Raw genomic sequence first — 25,961 nt, 5'->3', positions numbered from 1 at the left:
TATTTTTATCTGGATCACAGTTCTATGGTTCAGATGAACAGATAAGATCATAAGTACACGGGAAACTAGTCTTTATTTAAAACTCTAAATCTGAGCTGATACTGAACAGAATTATGAACTGAACTGATAATGTAATACTGAAATGATTTTAAAAATCGTTTTACTCGTGAGGACAGGAGAGGACATTATTTGTGAGGATTTTTCATCCCGTCTAATCACGGCCGAAGCTCTGCTAGTCACTTATAAATTTTCCACATACCCACCAAATACAGCAGCAATAGCGTGTAACGCGAGTAAAGATAAACATTTGTTTCGCAGGTGACCTCTAGATGCCGAGAAAGTAGCCGGAGTTATATAATCGTGAGGTTCCGTTTATTCACAATGTACGCAGTTTTCATATTGAAGATCCCGTCAATATTAATCGTTGATCAGTGATTTATAGGGAAATTTAATTTCCTGTTAACAGTTAACAAAGATATGTTATTAAAGTGTGTTATGGTTGAATTATAGATGCTAAGGCTTTCTTCGGATATAAAGAAAGTAAAGAGAATATGAATTATGAAATGACTAGCTGTGTCCCGCGGTTTTACCCGCATTACTCTGTCCCTAATCTTCTTCTAGCGTGATGATATATAGTAGCCTTCCTCGATAAATGGGCTATCAAACACCGAAATATTTTTTCTAATCGGACCAGTGGTTCGTGAGATAAGCGCGTTCAAACAAACAAACAAACTCTACAGCATTATAATATTATATATACTTAATTAAAGATTAAAGTTATGCATATTCAACTTAGATTTTTAAAAGCCTTAGAAACTTCACGTATTCCATTAGATTAATATTTTATGTCTATGTTGATTTTCATTCAACTCCAACTTGCAATTTTGTTATCACACATCTAACTTCACTAACATTTGCATTATTACCAGTAAAATAAAAAAAAACGAATAGCAACAGGTTAATAACAGACAGACAAATGAACGTCGTTTATGGAGCAATTCATTCATCCCAAATTGCCCAACCAAGCTAGTGGTAATAAAAACAATAAATTTCCAAATAAACGGCGGCATAAAACTATTACGCGGTTACTGGACCAGATCCGACCGCAATGAAATCATGCTGGCCTAATCTAATAAACTACATGAAATAGTATTAAAGATTTATTTATTTATTTATTTTGTCTCATCACAACATTAGGAAAATAGATACATTGCTTGCAAATACATAGTGAGTGAGCTTATCAACTAGTATTGTGAGAGACTGGTGCCTGAAATAGGTTTCGAACCTGGAGGAACCTGGAGTACAAGTCACCAGCCCCCCCCCCCCCCCCCGCGTACCAATAACAAACTACAACAGTAATTATTAGGTGATGGTGCAAACGATCATAAATTATACATCTTAGTGATAAAAGACTAAATAACAAAATTACGTTATGTATTGTAAAGCCTACTGCTATACTAAAGTTAATTAACAGAAGTAAGAAAAGTTATACCTTATAAAATAAAATAAAAATACAATGAAAGCAAATCAACTCATGTGAATTTGATCACGATTTGATCCTTTTATTATAATAGAAGGAAATAAACATAAGTAAAGTAAAGATAATTGAAGGAAACTTTATTTGTTTTGTTGATTAAACAATTATGGATCTAAGCGTAAAACAATGTATGTATTGATGTTGATTGTAAATTTTAATTTAGTATTGTTAGAGTTAATAAAAGAAAGAATTATTAACAATTTTCGATGCATTTCTAAAAATGAAAAAGTCATAAATATTGACTTATATTAACTTAGACAAAAACTTCAATGATCTTTTACAAGTAGACATCTTATATTCTAGGATTTAGATGTCACGAAGACAATCTTGAGGCACTTAAATCGAAAGAGTAAAACAAATTCGATCACTGAGATGAATTCGTGAGTTGTCTAGTAGGTCAAGGCGCCAATACGCTAAATGCGAAAGATGCAAATTCGTATCCCCTTATCATAAACTATATAATATACTAGCTTTCCGCCTGCGGCTTCGCCCGCGTTTTCAAAGAAAAACCCGCATAGTTCCCGTTCCCGTGGGATTTCCTGGATAATACCTAGCCTATGTTGCTCAGTGAAGATGCAGCTTTCTAATGGTGAAAGAATGTTTGAAATCGGTCCAGTAGTTTATGCGTGAAAACCATACATACATACATAATTACAAACCTTTCCTCTTTATAATGCGATAATCTCAGCTAGTTTGCTATCCACACGTATAGCCATAGCCAAAGCTAGTTTATGTATAGAAGTTTGTAGGAATGATCAAATGTTGGCTTCTAATACCGACTACCTTATTACTATTATGATCGCTGATATCAAGAGACGTTGGTAGAGACTTTCACATACATCGGCAAGTTGAATCTGAATGAAATATTGGATAGATATAAATTAATGTCCAAGTACGCGAGAACATCTAGAGAGCTATTTATTATGAAATATGCGCTAAACAATAATTCAATTCGTATACCTATCTTATCTTAATATATATAAATCTCGTGTCACAATGTTTGTCCTCAATGGACTCCTAAACCACTTAACCGATTATAATAAAATTCGCGCACCATGTGCAGTTCGATCCAACTTGAGGGATAGGTCATAGGATAGTTTAAATCTGAAATCGTTTTAGAGAAAGCGGGCGAAGCCGCGGGCAGTAAGCTAGTTAGTCTATATAAACTACAAAGGCCTATGATATATAAAAGAGCTAGATACGTTACCCGCTCTCTATTTTGGCAAGAAAAAACTCAGCTAAGTGCCCGAGTTTCACTTAGTCACGCACCATTCAGCGTCGTGGCTGGACGTTCTTTTTTAGGTATGTATTAATTACGCTGTTTTTTAGTGCAATGTGTGGGAGGGAGGGTCCATCGTAGGCCCACTGATCAGTTACCGCCCGCTTTAAGCTGGGCAGCCCCCAGACACCAAGGTACTGATCCGTCCCGGTATTGGTATGCTTCTTTAAGGTGTTGGGAGCAATTGTTTGCCAGTACCGTATATTTTTACACCTGCAATAATACAGAAGAAAATAAATACAAACCACCGTTATAACATGAGAATCGGCACTTGGAATGTGCGCACTATGACTACTGGCTTCCAGACCACTGCCGACAGATCGGATGATACTCAGATCTTACGAAAAACAGCTTTGATCGATAGAGAACTAACGAGACTTGGCATATCTATTTGCGCATTACAGGAGACCAGGTTACCCGACGGGGGCTCTCTGCGTGAACAAAATTACACGTTCTTTTGGAAGGGAAAAGACATAAGTGAGCCGCGATTGTATGGTGTTGGGTTCGCTGTTCGCAATGATCTCCTCGCATCATTAGAGTCCCCCAAAGGAGTCTCAGAACGTATAATGGTCCTGCGTATTAGGAGCGCCAGTGGTTATGTTACACTCATCTCAGCATATGCTCCAACCCTCAGCGCCACTGCAGAAACTAAAGACGCTTTTTACGAAGAACTTTCAACGACCATTCGCGCCACGCGTACAGGTGATCGTCTCTTTATCTTAGGCGACTTTAATGCTCGCGTCGGCGGCGATACAAATGCGTGGCCCCAGTGTTTGGGTGCTTACGGAATAGGGAATTGTAACGAGAATGGACAACGTGTATTGGAACTTTGCTCTAGGTTCAATTTGTGTGTGACGAATACCTATTTTCGGGGTAAATTCTGTCGTAAAGTATCCTGGAAACATCCTAGGTCTGGACATTGGCACCAAATTGATCTTATTCTAACCAAGAAGAAGAACCTGTCAGAAACACTGCATACCCGAGCCTATCATAGTGCTGATTGCGATACAGACCACTCTTTAATTGTGTCTCGGGTCGCAGTTATACAGAAAAAGATTCATTCTCGTAATACCTTGGGCAATCAAAGCATCGACTGTAGGAACATCCAAAATGACAATAAACTGGAGGAATATTCTCAATTGGTACAGGAAGCTAAAGGCGTTGTATGGGCTGCCTCTTTGAATGAAAAATGGTTAAGAGTGAAAGACTTGCTTACAAACAGTGCGGAAAAGGTGTTTGGACGTCGTAGAGGAAAGAGCCAGGACTGGTTTTCCGATTACGAAAAGGAGCTCAGGCCATTAGTGGAGGCAAAACGCGAAGCTTTTTTACGTCACCGAATGAATCCTTCCAGAACCACTCATGCGAAATTAAAAACAGCTCAAGCCAATTTGCAGCGTTCTTCTCGTTATTTTAGCAATAAGTACTGGTGTGAACTCTGTCAGAGCATCCAGCATTTTGCAGAGGCAGGCGATTTTCACGGAGTGTTCTCAGCAATAAAAAAGGCTCTCGGACCTTTACCGAAGAAGACCGGAATTCTAAAGGAAGTGGATGGGACTCTCATTACAAATGGTGACCGCCAATTATCAAGATGGGTTGAACATTATACAGCGCTATATTCGCAACCTGCTGACATAAATCAAGATGTCTTAAATCGAATTCCGAAGCTAGAGGTGTTCAATGCTTTAGACGATCCACCATCCACCAAAGACTTGGATATTGCTATTTCTCAACTTAAATGTAAGAAAAGACCGGGATGTGACGGAATCCTCCCCGAAATAGTAAAGTTAAAATGCTTATCGCCTGTTTTGCATAACCTACTTCTTGAGTGTTGGGATCGGGGTGAAGTGCCACAGGATATGCGCGACGCTAACATCATAACCCTTTACAAAGGAAAAGGCGACCGCGGTGACTGCAACTCTTACCGCGGTATTTCCCTCTTAAGCGTAGTTGGAAAACTATTCGGAAGAGTCATCGTTAACAGACTCCTGAAACTTGCAGATCGCGTCTATCCTGAAGCCCAATGCGGTTTTCGCTCTCAAAGATCAACAATCGACATGATATTTACCCTACGACAACTTCAGGAAAAGTGCAGAGAACAACAGACACCCCTGTTTATTGCCTTTGTAGACCTAAATAAGGCTTTCGACTCAGTTAGCAGGGATGGTCTGTATTCTGCCTTGGAACTTATCGGTTGTCCTCCCAAATTACTCTCAATGATAAAGTCATTTCACAAAGAGACGAGAGGAGTAATCGTGTATGATGGAAAAGCCTCGGAACCCTTCATAGCGCGTAGAGGTGTCCGTCAAGGCTGTGTTATGGCACCTACACTGTTCGGTATATTTTTTTCACTACTTCTGAACACTGCATTTAATAATGACCAGCAAGGTATACATCTGCACACCAGAGCCGATGGTAAACTATTTAACGCCTCTCTACTTAGATCTAAGCGACACCGCCTAGATCTCTTTGTGGACCAGCTTTTATTTGCAGATGACGCAGCTTTTGTTGCAAATTCCGTCGTGGAATTGCAAACAATTTTGGACAAATTTTCTCGCGCTTGCACTTTGTTTTCGATGTCCATCAACACTAAGAAAACTGTTGTTTTGGCTCAGGGATTTACTGATAGACCAACATTTCTTCTAGATGGAACTCCATTACAATTAGTCGATAAATTTCTTTACCTCGGATCAACTGTTACGAGCAATCTTTCCATGAATGCTGAGATTGACAGTCGCATCGGCAAAGCTGCAGCAACGTTTGGGATGCTCCGAGAAAGAGTGTGGGAGAATAAACATCTAAAAACCAAAACGAAGATGATTGTTTACCGATCTACTGTACTTAGTGTTCTCCTATACGGCGCTGAGACCTGGACTTCGTACGCCAAGCAGGAACATCGGCTGAATGCATTCAACATGCGCTGTCTGCGTAGTATTCTGCGTATAACATGGAAAGACCGAATTACGAATGAAAAAGTCCTAGAGATTGCACAGTTACCCAGTCTTAGAGCCCTGCTTAAGCAGCGTCGGTTGCGTTGGCTAGGACATGTCCATCGCATGGACCCTTCCCGATTGCCGAGACAAGTTATGCTCGGTGCGGTTGCACACGCGAAGAGAGGCATCGGAAGACCCTTGCTACGTTTTAAAGACAGCGTGAAACGTGACATGTCCACGTTCAAGATCAACCCCCCGGACTGGGAAAAGCTCGCCCAAAACCGTACTTCTTGGCGTAGTCTTATTCATGAGGGTTGTAAGGCACATGATCGCAGTTGGTTCGATGCACTCCGTGATCGTCGGACTAGATTAAATAATTTATCACCTTCCACATCATCATCATATAAGTGTAAGACTTGTGGGCGTTATTGTCGCTCCAGAATCGGGCTCTTTAGCCACGAACGACGCTGCCCTAAGTCATGACTGATTAGGAAAATTGCAACACTTAAAATTTTTGAAATTTAAATGTAACTGCATATATGATCTACTACAGATCAAATAGGCCAACGAGATGTTGGCGTATGCCGCGTCTACTAGTATAATAGGTCATTGACAAAGGCTCTTTAAATATTTATAACAATTATGTATTAAATTCTGTTATATCGTAAATGTTACACTATTATTGATTCACAAATAGTTTCACACTTTCATATAGTTATTACAATGTATCGACGTATTCATCTAAATATATTCTATGGAGTTACAAAATCGAAATGCAGACTTCGTAATCGATTAGATACGATGGCTAGTGCTAAATATTTGATTTGGTAGGAGAAACTAAATATTTACGTAGAAAATTCTAATATACATATAGACTAGACGTTATAATTATTCAGAACTAGCTTTCCACCCGCGGCTTCGCCCGCGCAGTCAAAGAAAAACCCGCATAGTTCCCGTTCCCGTGGGATTTCCGGGATAAAACCTATCCTATGTCCTGGGGTAAAAAATAGCCTATGTCCTTCTCGGGTATCAAAATATCTCTATACCAAATTTCATGCAAATTGGTACAGTAGTTAAGATGTGATTGAGTAACAGACAGACAGACAGAGTTGAGATGTATGCTTTAACATTTATTGAAAGCGATGGTGTACTTTATAAAATTTGAAGACGAATCACTGAAACTAGAAACAGAAACAGAACGTGAACATTCTTTCAGTGTTATATAGATAATTTATTGAAGAATACTATAGGAAATGTATTTAAACGATTTCGATAATTCTTTTTTTATGATATTTCTTGAAGTACGAGGATGGTTCTTCTGGAGAGAAAACGTAAACATGTACCACGGGCGAAGCCGGGGTAGGCCACTAGTTATATTATAATGATGTACGCTAAGAACAATAAGATAGTAGCAATGCAGGTCAAATGCAAACAGCTAGATTAATTATATCCCTCACAACCATTATCAGTTATACCTACAGTAGCATTTTCATAAAATGATGATTAAGTTGATTACCCTCGTTAAACCACGTTTAAACATAACTACGTTAACTGTTTCGCAAAGACGACCACTTGTAATGTCAAAGGTGACATTTACCTTTCCGACCTTGACAGAGACGGTATCTGTAGGCGATTTTGAACCTTATAGAATTAATTTTAAGTATTATTTCAGATGACACCTGTTTGTATTTAGTTTACTATGAAATTCCGTTTACGAGTATGGCATATTAATAATATAGATGATGAAATCACGGTAGAGCTTTGAGGTCAATTTTTTACATGCGTGTACTTATATGGTACTAGAACAATGCTATTATTAATACATAACAAAGAACTATTTGGATTGTACGTGATCAATACTTATAAAAATATACCACTATCCATATTCCATATTAATATTATAAATGCGAAAGTAACTCTGTCTGTCTGTCTGTTACTCAATCACGCCTAAACTACTGAACCAATTTGTATGAAATTTGGTGTGGAGATATTTTAATACCCGAGAAAGGACATAGGCTACCTTTTATTGCGAAATATGTACCACGGGCGAAGCCGGGGCGGACCTCTAGTATTAATAAACTATTTTTTTATCATTGATTAGGACCAAGTAATACTATTAATAATAACCTTAAAAATATATGATAATTAATAATCACCATTGCAAATTATAGACGATCAAAGAATCCTTGGTCAGGATTGGAAATTACGCATAAAGAATGGTTAGTTTATAAAGGCGTGCTCACACGAACTGGTTTAACGAAAAGTCAAAGTCGTGAAGTGCTCTAACCTTTGGCATTCATACCACTGAGATAGACAAGCTATTAGCGATGTTGTAAAATATACTGCTGTATACTTCCTGCTGTGAAATTGATGGCACTTTGGAGAATATGTTTTGAAAGTATTTTTTTTTTTTGTTTAGTTGTACTGATGTAGAGTCCGGTCATAATCTGGACTTTACGAAAATAATTTATAAAATGTTATTAATATGGGTTAAGTTCTGTCTGTTAATTTAAATACATTTTTGCGAAATTGGTTTACAAATAATTATAATATAATAACAGTTGTTGTTTTGGGCTATAATATTTTTGTTAATAAATCTATTGAAAAAGAAATTAAACAACATAGGTCCAGTTAAGTGTAATCTTAAATGTCCAGTAAATTCCACTCATGCCTTATCTTAAAATTATCTTTAAAATTAAAATGCATTAAAAATTAACTTTTTGTTTATTTGACAGACCATACAATTCTACATTGTTTACTTGTATCTATACAAATGTTCTCTCTATTAAATGAAGAAATGAAAGCGTGTTCGCTAAACTATCCTTCCTTTTCCGTTCACTCTTGAAACTTGTCCACGGAATGGTCAACCTTGTCGATATGTCTACACGTTTACATACAAAATAACATAATGGTATGAAAACTTAGGCATAGGTATAGTTATGTCGGAAATCATCTGTGTATAATAATTGGTTACTCAATTAACAAAAAAAGCTTCAACAACATTAAGAATTTGAAACTGTAAAAATGGAATGTAGTTTTGAGAGCCTTTAGTGGTTCAAATCGAAGGAATGAGCTTAGCATTTTAATTTATATTTTATGTTTAAGAAGCAATTTAAAAATAACAAACTAAATACCTCGAAAACCAGAAAATAGATCGTAAAAATTCTCTTACATGAAACATTGTAAGTAACGAAAGCTATGCCAAAAATGTATTAAATATATAAGTACTTCAATATTGTAATGGAATTCAGTGAGAGGAATTACAAACTCGGTTGCACAGGTCCGACCGTGGGAATGCTATTATCTAGGTACTATTTGCTGTACGAATAATTGATTTAAATTACTAATTGTATTAAAAACAGTGCTCTATTTTATTAAGCAAACTAGCTGACCACACTTCGATGGTCGTCAAACAATATCATAGTTATTTCACATCTTCCTATAAATGTACTACCTTTTTATAACATTGTTAGATGTCTTTTTGACAATGTTCAATGTCAAATAATGTTCTCTATACAATAATAATTTTTAAGTTTTAAGCATGAAGAAGTAAGCACGATGTCATAATGTGATGTCATAGGTATATTTTATAATCAACGTTCCTAACATTCCCTAAACAACAGCTAGATCTAACAACATCATAAACTCCTCATTGTCAAACAAAACCGAATCGTTCTTTCACAAACCGTCATACAAAAATATTTCACAACTTACGGTGTCAACAACCCCGAGATCACCGGCTACATACTAATACGATCATCAGGTAATCACATAGTACATGAGAAAGCATACGTGCTAAGACTACTATACCACGCGTCTTTCACCTCGATTTTTTGCGACATCCGAGCAGGTATTGTTTTCGATTTCTACTTTATTACGTATTTCGAGGGACTATCACTTTCATTGCGATATGATCTTATTACGTTTAGGATGATTTCAGTCTGTGTTAGGTTTCTTTGTTAGACATAATTTTTACGTGAGCTGAGATAGTATCTAGAGACTGGTTAAATCTAGAATAAATGTTTTATTGTATTTAAATCGTGTGGTAAAATAAAACACTTAATTACCGTTGTTTTTGAAACACATTTCCTATACAGTTGTCTGTTTATCGAATATTAATTTAACGCAATTTCGTTTCGAAGAAAAGTTTGTTAATAGAGCTCTAGAATAATTGTACTTTTTTAAGGCTTTTTAATAGTACCAACTACAGATAAAGAATATTAAAAACTAATCAAACTAAATATCAAGTCTATAACTAAGAGCCAGTCATTTAAAAAAAGGACAGTAATAACAAACTAACGTTCACATTATATTTTACGTAATAAAAGTTAGTTCTACAAAACGACCGAACCTATTAATAGTTTCAATTGACCTAGAAAGCTAGACCAATCAGCCAGGCAATTTATTAACTTGTCGCCGATACTAGAACACTTATAAAATACAAGTTGAGAGTATTAGATTTCTAGAATTTATTTTTTAACTCATTAATTCAATATATGCGTATTCATTAATATTATCACGATTATAAACGATACATGTATATTGTATAGGATACATACGTTAGTATTCATAACATTTTAAAATTATTATAATTAGATTCGATTTGAAGGCCTGAGGAAAACCTCAAAATAAAGTTCAAAGCAATTTTGTAACCATGTATTACTAATCATTAAAAATGTACTTTTCAAATTACTACGTTCACAAACTAATATTTACATTAATTATCAAAACAAACACCTACAAATTAACCTTATGTGAAGGGAAATAATCTAAAATCAGCAAGGTCTCCCATTCAAAGAGCTTCCCATACTAAACATTCACCTTACATTGTCTATTGTTTGACCATCATTATCTTAAGCCTCGATTTCCATAGATAATATACCAAGGTATATTAATAATCTGCGGTGGATATTATCTCAATGCGTAAAAGTGACCGTGTATCTATGTATTTATGAGCTTATTACTAGCTAGGTATATATTTTTGTATTCTTAAAATCCTTCATACTAATATTTAAAATGCGAAAGTTTGTGATGATAGATGTATGTGTGTATGTTTGTTACCCTGTCACGCAAATACTACTGAACCGATTACAATGAAAATTAGCACACATATAGAGAGTAACTTGGATTAACATATAGGATAGGTTTTATCCCGGAAATCCCATAGGAACGGGAACTATGCGAGTCTTTGAAAGCTAGTTTATAAAATAAATCCGATCGCATTTAATGAAAGATGAAAATTGAGATATTTTCAAATATTTTCATTACTCTACAATTCTCTTTGAAAATATTTTAACAGACATTACTTATGATTACATTATCCGAAATATTTAATAAATAAAAGAATATCAATAGAAAGTTATTACGTACGAACGTCGACGCGCGCGTCGTAAGATTATTTGACAGCAAATAAATCACAAAATAAATGAACGCAAGCTGACATACATCTATATTGCGTTTTATAATTATTGTGTTTGCATTTCATAATTGTGAAGTTGTTTAATATGGGCTATCTAACACCGAAATAATTTTTAAATCGGACCAGTAGTTCTTGAAATTACCACGTTCAAACAAACTCTTCAGCTTTATCTTAATATATATAAATCTCGTGTCACAATGTTTGTCCTCAATGGACTACTAAACCACTTAACCGATTATAATAAAATTCGCACACCATGTGCAGTTCGATCCAACTTGAGAGATAGGATAGGTTTTATCCCGGAAATCCCACAGGAAAGGGAACTATGCGGGGTTTTCTCTGAAAATGCGGGCGAAGCCGCGGGCGGAAAGCTAGTATTATTAGTAAAGATTAGTGCAGTTTTTGGTACTGCACTCGCGCATTCCGAAACAAAGCTGTAATAAAGTCTTTCACCAGCTCATTTAGCGCTTTGTGAACATTGCTAACAATAATTCGCGATACCAATTAGTATTCACTCAACATTCACCACACAATTTACATAAGTGCTAAAAATTTCTTCTTTATATAATGTCAGTGATAAAATCATGTGGCTAATTGATTTTCAACGAGCAATGCAAGAGTGAAACGCGTATAAAACTTTTACGAAGTGTATTTTGTGTGTGATTGGTCGTTATTTATCAAATTATTAAGAAACCACTGATTGGAGTCTGCTACAGTTGCAATTGCAGAAGTGAAAGACAATCTATGTGAACGTAATTTACAAATTTGAAAACAATGTCTGTAATTATTATAGACTAGCTGTGCACCGCAGTTTTACCCGTATTGCTCTGCTCCTATTGGTCTTGGCGAAATGATAATATAATATAGCCTATAGGTGCCTATGGCCAACCTCAATAAATGGGCTAACTAATACTGGAACAATTTTCAAATCCGACCCATAGCTCCTGAGATTACCGTGTGCAACCAAAGTCTTCAGTTTTATGGCATTTGTAGATATAGATAAAGAAACTGACTTGTGCCTCCTACAGTTTCAATTGCAGAAGTGAAAGACAATCTATGAGAACGTTATTAACTAATTTTAAACCACCAATGTCTGTAATTATTATAGCAAGAACTTATTACTTCGACACGTAGAAATCTTATAAGCAACTTGTACCTAATAATGTTATGAAGTTCTTATGCAAGATAATCTATACTAATATTATAGAGCTGAAGAGTTTGTTTGTTTGAACGTGCTAATCTCAGGGAATACTGGTCCGAGTTGAAACCAAAGCTATTTCAGCTGATATTAAATTTTAATTAATACAGTTAAAAATGCACTTTAATAAGTATGATTAATATAATAAAAATAAATACAAGTTTATTGATTTATTAAAGTAGTTGAAACGTACAAAGGTTCTTCAAGGAAGACGGGCGAAGTTATTTTGCGACACAAACATGTTTCCTCAATGCTTTCTAGTTTTTGTTCGTGCAAAAATGCAAATAAAACAGGAACATTGTATTGAAAAAACAAGCCTATGTTAAAAACATTTAAATTAATGACTGATATATTAAATACAAGTTTTTACTCTAGCAAAAATATTAAATTATAATTGCAAATACTATTTTTAAGTAGGTATTTACACATGTGCTAAAAACTTAAAAAAGCATATTAGAGTGGGTAGGTATTACATACCCAGTGTACTATTTTAGTATTAAAAAAATAATAAAAAAAAATAAAAAAAATAAACTAGTTTGAATATTTGGATAGATTACCAATTACATATTATTACCATTCTTTATGTCCTGTATTTTGTTATTCAAAATATTTTATTAAGTTTCACTTCAAATATACACAATTTTTTATAAAACATACATATTATCTACTTATTTAAGTCAAAAAAATAGCGTGTGTGCCGAGCACATGTGTCAGAAGTGAAACTTCTTTGGAAAGATTCAAAGATACCAAAATGGGCTTACTCCATGACGTGACAAAATTGCCATGACGCGACCATTAAATTTAACTCTCTATACACAAGAGAGGTTAACACTACACTATAATACACAAGAATACAAAAATACGGTATTATACTAGTACTACAGATAATATAATGTACTAGACAAGTATCAAGTACCAACTATCAGAGGTTTTGAATCATGCTCATATAGGTACCTACAGACGGCGAATTTAAAACCTAGTAGCATGCTTACCTTGACGAATCGCAAAGGAATTTATACACGAAAGTCGAAACTCGTACATGACAAACATCTACATGTTATTTCTTTTAAGTTTTTATTTGTTTCATGTACCATAAAGTTAAAAAACCGGCCAAGTGCGAGTTGGACTCGCGCACGAAGGGTATATTATCTGTAATAGAAAATCATTTATTGTCTGGGGGTTAATATTTATTTTTATTTTTAGTATTTATTGTTATAGTGGCAACGAAAGTAAATTATTTGTGAAAATTTCAGCTTTTTATCTACCACGGTTTATGAGATACAGCCTGGAGACAGACAAACAGCGGAAGCTTAGTATTAGGCTCCCGTTTAACCCTTTGAGTACGGAACCCTAAAAAAATGTCACGCATGTATTTAACGTTTTTTTGACCCAAGTGACACATAAAATAGGCATTTAATTAGACCTACTTATATAAAACCACAATACCTGTTCACCTCAGAATTCTTAGCCAGATCAGCCGACATTGCTGCTGACCGTGGCCTTGGTACAACCTTTCTATGTGGTGTCATTACAGCTCTTCTTACCAGATCATGTTTCAATCGTTAATGCAAACAGCTGTATTGAAGGCACGCTTCTGTCGAGTGCCTTATAATTAACTAGCTGTGCCGCGCGGTTTCACCCGCGTGGCTCCGCTCCTGTTGGTCTTAGCGTGATGATACACATATACATTTTGCTCATATAATTTGTGTGGTTAGAATACACTTTCATTTTCATAAAATGTAGGAATGACTAGAAAATGCAAATTTCGAGAATGCCTTAATCAAATGGCTCTTATGCTTTATGCACTGGTAGATAATATGCAGTGAATTTGCTAATACGTACTCTATCCACATAATATCCTAATCCTGAATAAATATTAATTTTCAATTCAATAATCAATAATTTTCAATGTTTTTTCTCGATAGTACATCCCATCGTGCGATCCTTGTATTAAAAAGTCCATATTTCAATGAACTTTTGAAATTAGTTTTGCTATTTTATATATGACTTTAATTTTATGTATATTTTGCAAATAACTTGATAAATCGCTCAATCATTTGTTACGACTGCATTTGTTACAGTTATTATGAAACTGTTACGTACGCAGTAACTATGTCAGTTTTTACGCACAAAACCAACGGACATAGCCAGTGATCTAGAGCCAATCAAACAATAGTATTTTACACAGAATGTTCTGGAATACATTTACTTATATTTAAAACTAGTTGTGCCGCGCTGTTTCACTCGCGTGGCTCCGCTCCTGTTGGTCTTAGCGTGATGATAATATGTAGCCTTCCTCGATAAATGGGCTATCTAACACCGAAATAATTTTTCAAATCGGTCCAATAGTTTATGAGCCTATTCATTACAATCAAACAAACAAACAAAGTTTTCCTCTTTATAATATTAGTGTAGATAATTTATAACGTATTAAACATTTACTAAATAAATCGCTAGTTGGTTAACAGTAAATTAATAAATAATGATACGTTCAAATTTTACAGACTGAAAATTTTAATTAAATTATTTAGGTGTTACTTATTTCCCCAGATACGCGTATACTTCGACAGCGAATTAAGACAATTGCAAATATAATAAAAATAGGCTATTTAGGCCTTTCTTTTACCACATTTGCATAAAAACCATAATTTCACTTTCCATATTATTTCCCAAACATAACGCATCAAACTTTCTTCAGAACAGAATATTCACACAATAATAAGAAACACAGAATAAAAAACAGAAAGTGAAGCTCGTAATGAAGTCTCTATGGAGTAAGCGTAGAAATAATGTCATTTATAACTACGTGAACTTGGCTCAATTAAAACTGTCTCATTAATTTAGTTATTTGTAATGAGACCTCTATATTTCACAGCTGAGTAAGTTTTTGTAACACTATTAAAAGCACACTAATTTTTATAAACTAGATTACTATTCTTTAGGTTATGTCTTTTTGTTAAGCTTTCACAACGAAATCAATGGGCCCGTTTCGATGAAATTGGTTAGGTATGGTTTATAAGCTTGGTTTAGAAGCTAGATACATTTTCGACTATCTTATATTGTCATTCAATTGAAAGCCTAGCCTTTTCATTAAGCAGCCGTTTACCTTGACTTGAATGATATTCAAATAATCAAAATAAAAATGAAAACAAAAACCAACAAAAAATGTGAAACAGCTGTCGCTGAGTCATAGGAAAATAGGGACTCTGTCCTTACTAATGTTTATAGTAATTTATTGAACTGGTCCCAAAGTAGTACCCGCTTATATCAACTGTAAGATCTCACTGTGTGAAATAATTGTTCCTATCAAATGTAAATTTATATACTTTTGGACATTTTTCCAGCTATCGTTATTCGTTATATCATCAAAGATGTTGTTCTGCCAAGATATGCTACCCTTTAATTTGCTCTTATACCTAAAAATTCGGTAGAGCTGTTTAGGAGGAATTTAGTTGCAAACCGACGAATATTTTATATTATATTTTATGCTAAAGTTTTCAACGTACGTCTCTAGATGACGCTACAGATACAAGCACGCGGAGATTGTACATTCAAGGACGAGGGGTATTGTGTCGTGGGTACGCTAGTATTCGAACAATTTAAAGTCTATTTTGTGGCTAGAATTTGCTTTTAAATACTAAATAATATACGATTCACAGGTTGTAGTTATGTTTTGTAAAGGGAAATTATATTGAAATAGAGACACGTTATTTGTAAATCTATACTAATATTATAAAGCTGAAGAGTTTGTTTGTTTGTTTGAACGAGCTAATCAGAAAATACTGGTCAGATTTGAAAAATTCTTTCGATGTTAGATAGCCCATATTCGAGGAAGGTTATAGGCTATAACATCATCACGTTAGGACCAACAAGAGCGGAGCAATGCGGGTGAAACCGCGCGCCACAGCTGGTTAGGTATACAGCTAAGATACATTTATAGGTAGGTGATAGTGACGTAAATATTTTGATTTTTTTATAATTAGTACATATCTATAAAATGTATCCTAATTTATATTGATGATTAAATTACCTATAATTAATTGATTCGAATAAATCTTTAATCAGGAAGTTTGAAGGTTCTAGGTATGTCGCAATACGCATTATAAATATCCGGAAAATTAAGATGCGTCTAATTAAGCCTAATTAGGTCAAATTAAATGTCAAAAATTTGCAAATTGGTATCGCACACGGAAATTGACGATTAATTATCATTAAATAAACATATTTTTCTTGTAAATAAGAAGTTATTTAGTCTCTGATTGATTGGGGTTATGTTTTATTGCATTTTAAATCAATCACATAACGAGGTCAAAGCGTTTGATTAAAATTAAGGACTCAATCAAGTTTTGAAGGCAAAATTATAAATTTATGACGAGCAAATCGTATTACAAAATCGTTCCTATTTCACTGATTCGATATAATTTATGATGTAAATTTTATGAACATTATTTATTTTAAACTAAATATGGTATTTAGTATGAGTATCTTTTAAATTATTTATCGTATATTCCTTTTACGCGTTGTCTGCTACTTGTTACCCGTGACATCGTTGCTTTTAAATCTGCCATTATTTAATTCTAGCTGCTCCCCGCGGTTTCACCCCCGTGGCTCCACTCCTTTTAGTCGTAGCGTGATGGTATATAGCCTATAACCTTCCTCGATAAATGGGCTATCTAACACCGAAACAATTTCTCAAATCGGACCAGTAGTTCCTGAGATTAGCGCGTTCAAACAAACATACAAACAAACAAACTCTTCAGTTTTATAATATTAGTATAGATTCAATTTTGATCTTGGTATGTAGTAAATAAACTTTATGCAAAGAACATTCCCAAAATCTTTATGCAAGTAATATGTTCTAAACCTACACGTTTGGTAACACGATTATCCTTAATTTAAGTCTCGTAAGTTCTCCTAATATAAACTAGTAACATGAAAGATTCAAATTTAAACATTTTATTCTTCAAACTATGTATTTCAAACGTCAAGTTACTCAACCACCACCGGTTCTGAAAGTTTCTACCCAGAAGAATCTTGTTCCATGTTCCATCAATATGTAATCGCATTTTAATATAACAGATCAATAGATGTTTATATAACAATGAGTCAGCATATTTACTATCAACATTCCTTGTTAGGAGGAGAGAGTGTACCGCTTTTCACTACGTAACTGAAAGGGATATCTTGTATTTTGTCTGAGGGCTTTCCTGTTTCAACCATTTGGCTTTATTAGGCCCCATTATAGGCATGAAGAAAATGAAATTATTGTTTTCTTGTTGATGTGTTATATGGACAAATGATAAATCATTTTCGTTGAGTTACACTTACGACTGGCTCCGACTTTTGCAACTATAATTTATGCGAACATTCGTCAAAATTAGTTCAATGAAATAAAAATTTAATGTGCCTATTTAATATCCAGGTTCTATACTATATATTTGTGGGTTTTTCCGTTTTTGAAAGTTGGTAACAACGAAACAAATTGAAGAAATGAAATGAAAATATTTTTTTTGTGGTTGCTTGGTGGTTGGTTTGTTTAATGATTGATAAATAACTTTTACAACTTTTATTCAACATTGGTTATTCTATTGGTCTAAGCGTGAGTATAATATAGCCTATACTCTATAACCTTCGTCAAAACATGGGCAATTTAACACGGAAAGTTTTCAAATTGAACCCGGAGTTCTCAAGATTAGGGCTGATGATTGAGCAAATTCTTAAGCTTCATAATCTACTATATAAAAATAAGTCGGGTTTTGCTTCCTGACGCTATAACTCCAGAACACACGAACCGATTTCCACGGATTTGCATTCGTTGAAAAGGTTGTGTGAGGTTTGTAGCAAAGAAAATTTAGGAAACATTTCAAAAGAAAAGCGGGAAAATCAGGAAAATCATTTTTCACACACAGCGCCTTATGTAACATTTCGTTTGGTATTTAAACATTAGGTGGCGAAACGGAGTTCGCCGGGTTCACTAGTATTAGTATAGATTCCACTACTATTCCATAAATGCAGTACCTATAACATTACTATAATATTATACTAGTCTAATACATATATTTAAATCCACCAGCTATTACTCGATAAATTGACGTGTTTTATAGCAGTGGAAATGATATCATGTCGACATGCACTTACGCGGTGATAGCTAATGCAATACCTACTTCATACACTGACACAAAAACAAACATTTCACTGTTAATTATCTGTTGAAAATGAATATTGTAAGGAAGGATGTTTATATGTGTCGTGTTGTAATTTTTGATGTTTTTTTCACGTGAATCCGGCTGAATACGAAATAGTAATCTTATTAAGGAATGTAATTAATGAATATTGCTATTTGTATTAAGATACAAGGTGTAGACCTAAGGGTCTACACCGAGAATAAGCTAGTCATTATATGAAGCAGAAAATGCAGACGTAAATGTATGGACGTATTTAATAAGGAATATTACGAGACAAAGACAGTTATCATTGTTGAAAAGAATGAGACAAAATTTTCAAACTTATTTAATTTTTCAAACTTAAACAAAACTAAGGTTTAATAAGTGCATTTTGAAGAATATTTCAGTTCAATAAATATTATTCGTCAAAGTACCTAACTAGGTTAATTATAAATAAGTCATTCAGGTCATTTTAAACTGCAATTACATGAACGTATTTATTTAGATATACAGACAAGAATGTCGTAGGTATAATATTATTCTTCATTTTCATTACTGTCACATTCCTGCGTATTTACTTACCCATTGCGACGGTATTTACAAAACGATTAAGTTAATAGAGAGAAATTATAGAAATGCGCCGATTATGCATGGATTGGATTAACCAGTTTGTTACAAAACAGATCCGGGTCCAAAACTTTCAGCCTTGAGTAAAAGTAGCGAATGATACCGCGATATATACCCATAATATCTTTAATTACCATAATGAATTTAAAACGTAACATTTACATTAATTTTATAACGCGTAACATGATAAGTATACATTTTGTTATATAAAAGTAATCGTTCGTCATTTTTTACAATTCATCTGTAAAAAAAAAATATTGACACTCACCATTTTTGAAAGGGACGGTCTCCGATCGAAATTCCCCATAGCAATAACTTAACTGTTAGATACAAATATCCTTTTGAAATCACAACAGTTTCACATAATTCACAATCATGACATACGTACACAAATTACAAAGTTTAAATTAAATTAAAAAAATAAAATAATAAATAAGTGTCACTGGCTGCACGCACTTTTAAATAAAAATTGACAGGTGACAGTTCGCGGTTTTTCGTTGGGCGGGAAACGTGATGTCGCGCGGGCCGTTCGTCATAGACTGGCAATATGGCGGGTTTTTTTTTGAGGGTTCACACAAGTCGATTCACTTTCTACGACCTTACGTTGTGTGCTTGTAATTAAGCGCTAAGTTTTACGTAATATGACGATGTAACTTGTATTTGGTTTCCGTAAAATTCTTTGGAAACGTTTATTTAATCGATCCATGGAAACCGACCAATAAACTAATCTTCACAACGATTTCTATAGACAAATGCTATTTTTTGCTGCAACTCGATACCTAGTTCGAAATAACTTGTTTTTATCATCAACCTGAACCTAAGTCTTTAAAAAGATATAGTATTTCAGATGTTTGTCTTGTTTTTGTAGTATTCTTTCGATATAAACTTCGGTATTACAAAATTTGTTTGAAAATTGCGAATCCGTTTAAGTTTGGAAACGTGGGCGATAGGTACCTATCTCATCTTTACTAAACAATGACATTTTGCTGAAATAAATAATAACAGATCTTTAGTGTTTATTAAAAGATATAAAACACCTATATAAACCTTTCCAAAACTATGTTATATCGCAGAAACGTATAAAGTTTGCGAAACAACGAGTCATCATAACCGTAGCCTTGAGGATGCGACGCGTTGAATTCTTTTGCATGAAACGCCAACACGAACATCAAAAGCTTTATCGAATGCATTTGCTTAAATTATACAATAAACAATACAATATTTGAAATGAAAAACAAACATGGAATAGAAAACTAGGTACTAAATACTTAATTATACTGAAAAGTATGCGTCGCTTTATCAACGTCAATCGATATTTTAATCATATCGTTGATCCTTTAGACAACTTTTAAAACTATATAAAGGAGAACACATATTACGTTATCAGATAGATAGTCATATGTTCTTAATATGTCCGTAAAATGTACCTATGTAACTGATACGGTTTATTTTCCCTTTGGAAAAACTTTAAAACGTCTAAAAATATTGGAAGGTTATTTATAATTCTACGCTACATAATATTTTTCGATTGCTTATGATGCATTCAAATTATTACGCTATGATATATAGCCTACAACTATTCCCCAAAGGCACATATAAACCAACTCTTATTACCTTCCCATCAAATCCTATCCTTGTCCTATATTATTGCGTATTTATTTCCTTTTATAAGGCCATCTCTATCAAATTTTATTATAATATGTTTCGAGGTTTAAATGTGTAAGAGTAGCATCTATTTTAGTTACGTTATTTGCACATATAAGTGAGGATATATATACAAAAACGTATTAATTATATTGAATACACCAATTCACTTTCCGACAATTATAAATTCAATGAATTTATGTATCACACATTATATAAATTAAAAACAAATCATTGCATTCCTAATCATAATTATTATGGCAAATATTTTTCCCAATGTAGACATATCATCAATTAGCTGTGCCCCGCGGTTTCACACGCGTGGCTCCGCTCCTCTTGGTCTTAACGTGATGATATATATCCTATAGCCTTCCTCGATAAATGGGCTATCTAACACCGAAAAAATTTTTCAAATCGGATCAGTAGTTCCCGAGATTAGCGCGTTCAGACAAACAAACTCTTCAGCTTTATAATATTAGTATAGATTCGACTATTTAGAGCTATAGACACACATGGTCTAGATTTCTAGATTTTATGCGTGGACTCACAAAAACTCGAGCGTAGGAATGTAGTCCACCACGCCTTGTGATCACGCACATACCTATCTAACTTATTTTTGCGTAGAGATTACAGAAATGGTTTGAGTAATAGAATTAATTTTATGATGTAATTGAGTATTTTTACGAGTCAATAAAGATTTTAAATACATAATTGGTTTCAACTTTTTTGATAAACATTACAGATAGTCCGCAATCTACGATGAAAAATTCATAATTTAGCCCTATTTCTATTCTACACAAATAATTATCCAATAAAATATTATAAATCCAGGAAAAAAGTTGTACCCTCTCAAAAAAATGGCGCCACTCAGCTGATTTTACAAACTGATTTTCTTTTTTTATAATTTTATCCAGTATTATTTTACATTATAATGTTAGTTTGTATATTTAAGCATTATTTGTATATATAAGCGTTTAGCTACTATTATGTATTCTGTGGCATTACTACAAAGCTTAATTTTATTAAAAAACATTAATAACTACCTTTTTTTTTCAACTAGCAATAATCGCACCTCGGATTAACCTACTTATTCGAAGTATCGGTATTGTCAGCTAGTAACATGATATGCATAATACGTTACGCTCAATTTAGTATTGCTACAGAATATTATACAATTTCAGTGACTTTAAATTATTTACAAACGATACTTTAAAAATAAAAAGAGTGTATTACTTACTCTTTTTTATGTAGGTATACTTACTTCATAGTTCATTTTGAAAAATTTGTAGGTAGCTTCCTAATAGCGGCTTCTCCCGCTTTATCTAAAACTTAACAAATAATATTCTTAAACTAATCAATCTATTTATAAAAATTGCATCAAAATCCGTTGCGTATTTTGATAGATCTAAGCATACATGTAGAGACAGACAGACCGCGGAATGCGACTTGTTTTATACTATTTGTATTTACCTGATCAAAAGCCTACTATTTAGCGATTTTCCTAGCCTGTGTATAATGTATTTATTTTTAAGAAAAATTGCATTCATTCATTCACTTTATCGACAAATTTCATGTATAATCTAAAAGTCAAGCCAATCGAATCAAATACTTTATGCTATTTATTTTGTGCAGTGAAACTGGTACAACTAGCTGCAATTTAAACTATCTAATTGCTAAATTAAACAGTTGGTTGTGTATAGTAACTAACACAGTCACTTTTTCTCAATATAGCCAAAGTTTTATCTGTAAAATGTGGTTTTGATGTAAGTATGTAAATCTATCTATTCAAGACCTCATGAAAACTTGAACCCATCTGCTCACATTTTAGTTTTTTATATTCGACTTTTTGTTTCATTTGATATCCATATTTAAGTAGAAAAAAGCAAAATTGTATATTATTGGATAATTTCATTTAAAATATATTAATGTGCATTTAATCAATTTTTAATAAAGTAAACGATACGTATGAATGGTAAAGGTTATAAAATAAAAGGTCATCATCATAATCAATTTCTATTACTCGTTATCAATTCTCAATATAATTAATTAATTAACAATGTACCTATTAAATAATAAGTCACAAGTATTAATTACGAAATGATTTCTTGAACTCCGTTAAATACATAATGTTATAATTAAATAATTATTATTCTGCGAATGTTCGTGTAGCCGGTGCATCTATCGAAAGGAACCGGACGTCCGATGGGACAGTACCCGTTTCATGAATACATATTTTATTTCTAAATGTAATTGCAAGAAATTGAAATTGTCTTTTTTTTAATTTTACGACTACTTTTCCAGATGTAGCCATACTTACTGTGAGAAGCTAAAAGTATATTTTTATTCTTTGACAAATGAAATATTCAAAGGGGAAAGATTTTTTTAATTCTATTTAATTCTAACTATGTATATGTTACAGTCAAAACCCTGAACCAGTCAATAACGTTATTGACCGGTAAAATCAGTTAATAAGGATATTGACTAAGGGCGTCGGTTAATATCCTTATTAACTGATTTTATCTGATTAAACCAGTTAATAACGTTATTGACTAAGGGCATCGGTCAATATCCTTATTAACTGATTTTAAGTCGAGACATCTAGTCAATATAGGTTTTAACCGACGTGCCCAGTCAAAACTCATAAAAAGTTAAGGACGTTAGTGAAATTATACTAGAAAATCATTTAAAAAGGTTCATAAAACTTTTTAAAGTGCAATATTTAAGAGTTTTATGTTTTAAAAAAAAAAACCTTTCAAAAAAACAAATCTACCAATGATGCAATTTATTCCTTAACACATTCAATTCTTCAAAACATCGACGCAAAAATATTGACTACTGTATTATACTTTGACATGTCAAAAGCGTTCGATAGAGTGTCTCATGAATTATTATTAAAAAAATTAGAGGCATATGGAATTCGGGGGATTGTGTTAGATTGGTTCCGATCATATCTAAAAGATAGAAAACAAAGTGTTATTATTACTCGGACTAATAAGACTAATGAGAAAGAAAAATACCAATCAGAATATATATTTAACCAGTGTGGTGTACCTCAAGGAAGTGTCCTGGGGCCTATTTTATTTTTGTTTTATATTAATGACATTATAGACATAACAAATCGTAAAATAATTCTATACGCAGATGACATATCGATAATTTTTGAATCTGACATTAAAATCTTTGACATTATGAATTTTAACAACGACATTATAAATAATCTGGACAAAATGATAAAATGGCTTAGCACAAATAATCTTAAAATCAATCTTACTAAATCTAACTACATGACATTTTCAACTCCTCTGCGCAATAATTTAAAAATAGAATATGATGATGTTATAATGGAAGAAAAAAGTGAAACTTCATTTTTAGGTATAGTTTTAGACAATGAACTTAAATGGTCATCACACATTAATAAGGTATGTAGTAAAGTTAATAAATTTGTATATGCCCTGAGACGCCTACGAAAAATTACGGATTTAAGAACCACTCTATCGACTTATCACGCTCATGTAATATCTATCTTGAGATACGGTCTTATAATCTGGGGTAATGGCGTAAACATCAGAAAAGCGTTCATCTCACAAAAAAAATGTATACGCGCGATTTGTGGCGTAGGTCCGTACGAATCGTGTAAACCGCTATTTATTAAACTCAAGTTGTTAACTTTGCCGTGCTTATATATTTACGAAGTTTGTATTTTTGTAAAAAGACATAAATATCTCTTTAACACGGCCCAAGAAATATACAGCAACGACCACCGTCATCCAGATAGACTTGTTTACAATAAAACACCCAGGACCACTTTGTATACCAAAAATTGTCATGCTATGTGTATTCGTATATTTAATAAACTTCCCGAAACTATAAAAATGTTAAATATCGGTCCTTTTAAGACAAAACTATATGAGTGGCTAAATAACAAAAATTTCTATAATGTATCTGAATATTTAAATTTGTAACATATTATGTTTAATTTTATTTATGAATATAATATAAAATGTGTAAATTTTATCATGTGACAATGAAATAATGTACTTTTTATATAAAATAATGTTGCGGAATTTGCACGCCATTTATGGCTAATGTGTTGATTCTACCTAAGTATAAGTAATATCTTTGTACACACATTATGCAAATAAAGAAATTTATTATTATTATTATTATTATTTATTAATTAATTCGGGGAATTGTTTGTAAACTGTAACCGCGCAAGAATACGTGCCCCAAAATATTTTTGAAGATGGCAATTGTGTTTTAATAACAACTAGATTTCCGCCCGCAGCTTCGCCCGCGCAGTCAAAGAAAAACCGCATAGTTCCCGTTCCCGTGGGATTTCCGGGATTGCGTTAGTTTCTGATTTGATGGAGTGACCGCAGGTGTACTTCGAAGACTGCTACTGGATCTAATAGACGAGTAGAGCTAGGTGTGCCGAGTTTGGGCTCGTTTTGTTAGTTATGTTGAGACCTTACCTCCGGACTTGATGGAGTGACCTGCAGGTGTACTTCGAAGACTGCTACTGGCACTAATAGACGAGTAGAGCTAGGTGTGCCGAGTTTGGGCTCGTTTTGTTAGTTACGTTGAGACCTTACCTCCGGACTTGATGGAGTGACCTGCAGGTGTACTTCGAAGACTGCTACTGGAACTAATAGACGAGTAGAGCTATGTGTGCCGAGTTTGGGCTCGTTTTGTTAGTTACGTTGAGACCTTACCTCCCGAATTGATGGAATGACCTGCAGGTGTACTTCGAAGACTGCTACTTGAACTTTTATACGAGAAGAGCTAGGTGTGCCGAGTTTGGGCTCGTTTTGTTAGTTATGTTGAGACCTTACCTCCGGACTTGATGGAGTGACCTGCAGGTGTATTTCGAAGACTGCTACTGGAACGATACGAGTAGAGCTAGGTGTGCCGAGTTTAGGCTCGTTTTGTTGGTACCTGCTGGTCACTCCATCAAGGTTTCAACATAACTAACAAAACGTGACCGAACTCGGTAAATCTAGCTCTGCTTGTCTGTTAGTTCTAGTAGCAGTCTTCGAAGTACACCTGCAGGTCACTCCATCAAGTCCGGAGGTAAGGTCTCAACGTAACTAACAAAACGAGCCCAAACTCGGCACACCTAGCTCTACTCGTCTATTAGTTCCAGTAGCAGTCTTCGAAGTACAC

The 25,961-nt window shown here is 33.8% G+C and overlaps 1 protein-coding gene across 1 annotated transcript in view; it reads right to left on the bottom strand.

The window, feature by feature from the left end:
* LOC123696532 (mucin-17) overlaps positions 1 to 19,680 on the bottom strand; it is a 58,188-nt gene extending 38,508 nt beyond the window's left edge. The window contains exon 1 of the mRNA XM_045642806.1: positions 19,423 to 19,680. Within this exon, the coding sequence (XP_045498762.1) occupies positions 19,423 to 19,461 (39 nt within the window). The 5' untranslated portion in view covers positions 19,462 to 19,680. The remainder of the gene's footprint in view (positions 1 to 19,422) is intronic.
* Between the last annotated feature and the right edge of the window lie 6,281 nt (positions 19,681 to 25,961).

The sequence above is a fragment of the Colias croceus genome, chromosome 12, assembly GCF_905220415.1.
Source record: "Colias croceus chromosome 12, ilColCroc2.1".
NCBI classification, from domain to species: domain Eukaryota; kingdom Metazoa; phylum Arthropoda; class Insecta; order Lepidoptera; family Pieridae; genus Colias; species Colias croceus.
Note: the sequence above shows the minus strand (reverse complement) of the source record. Positions and strands in the feature narration are given on the sequence as shown.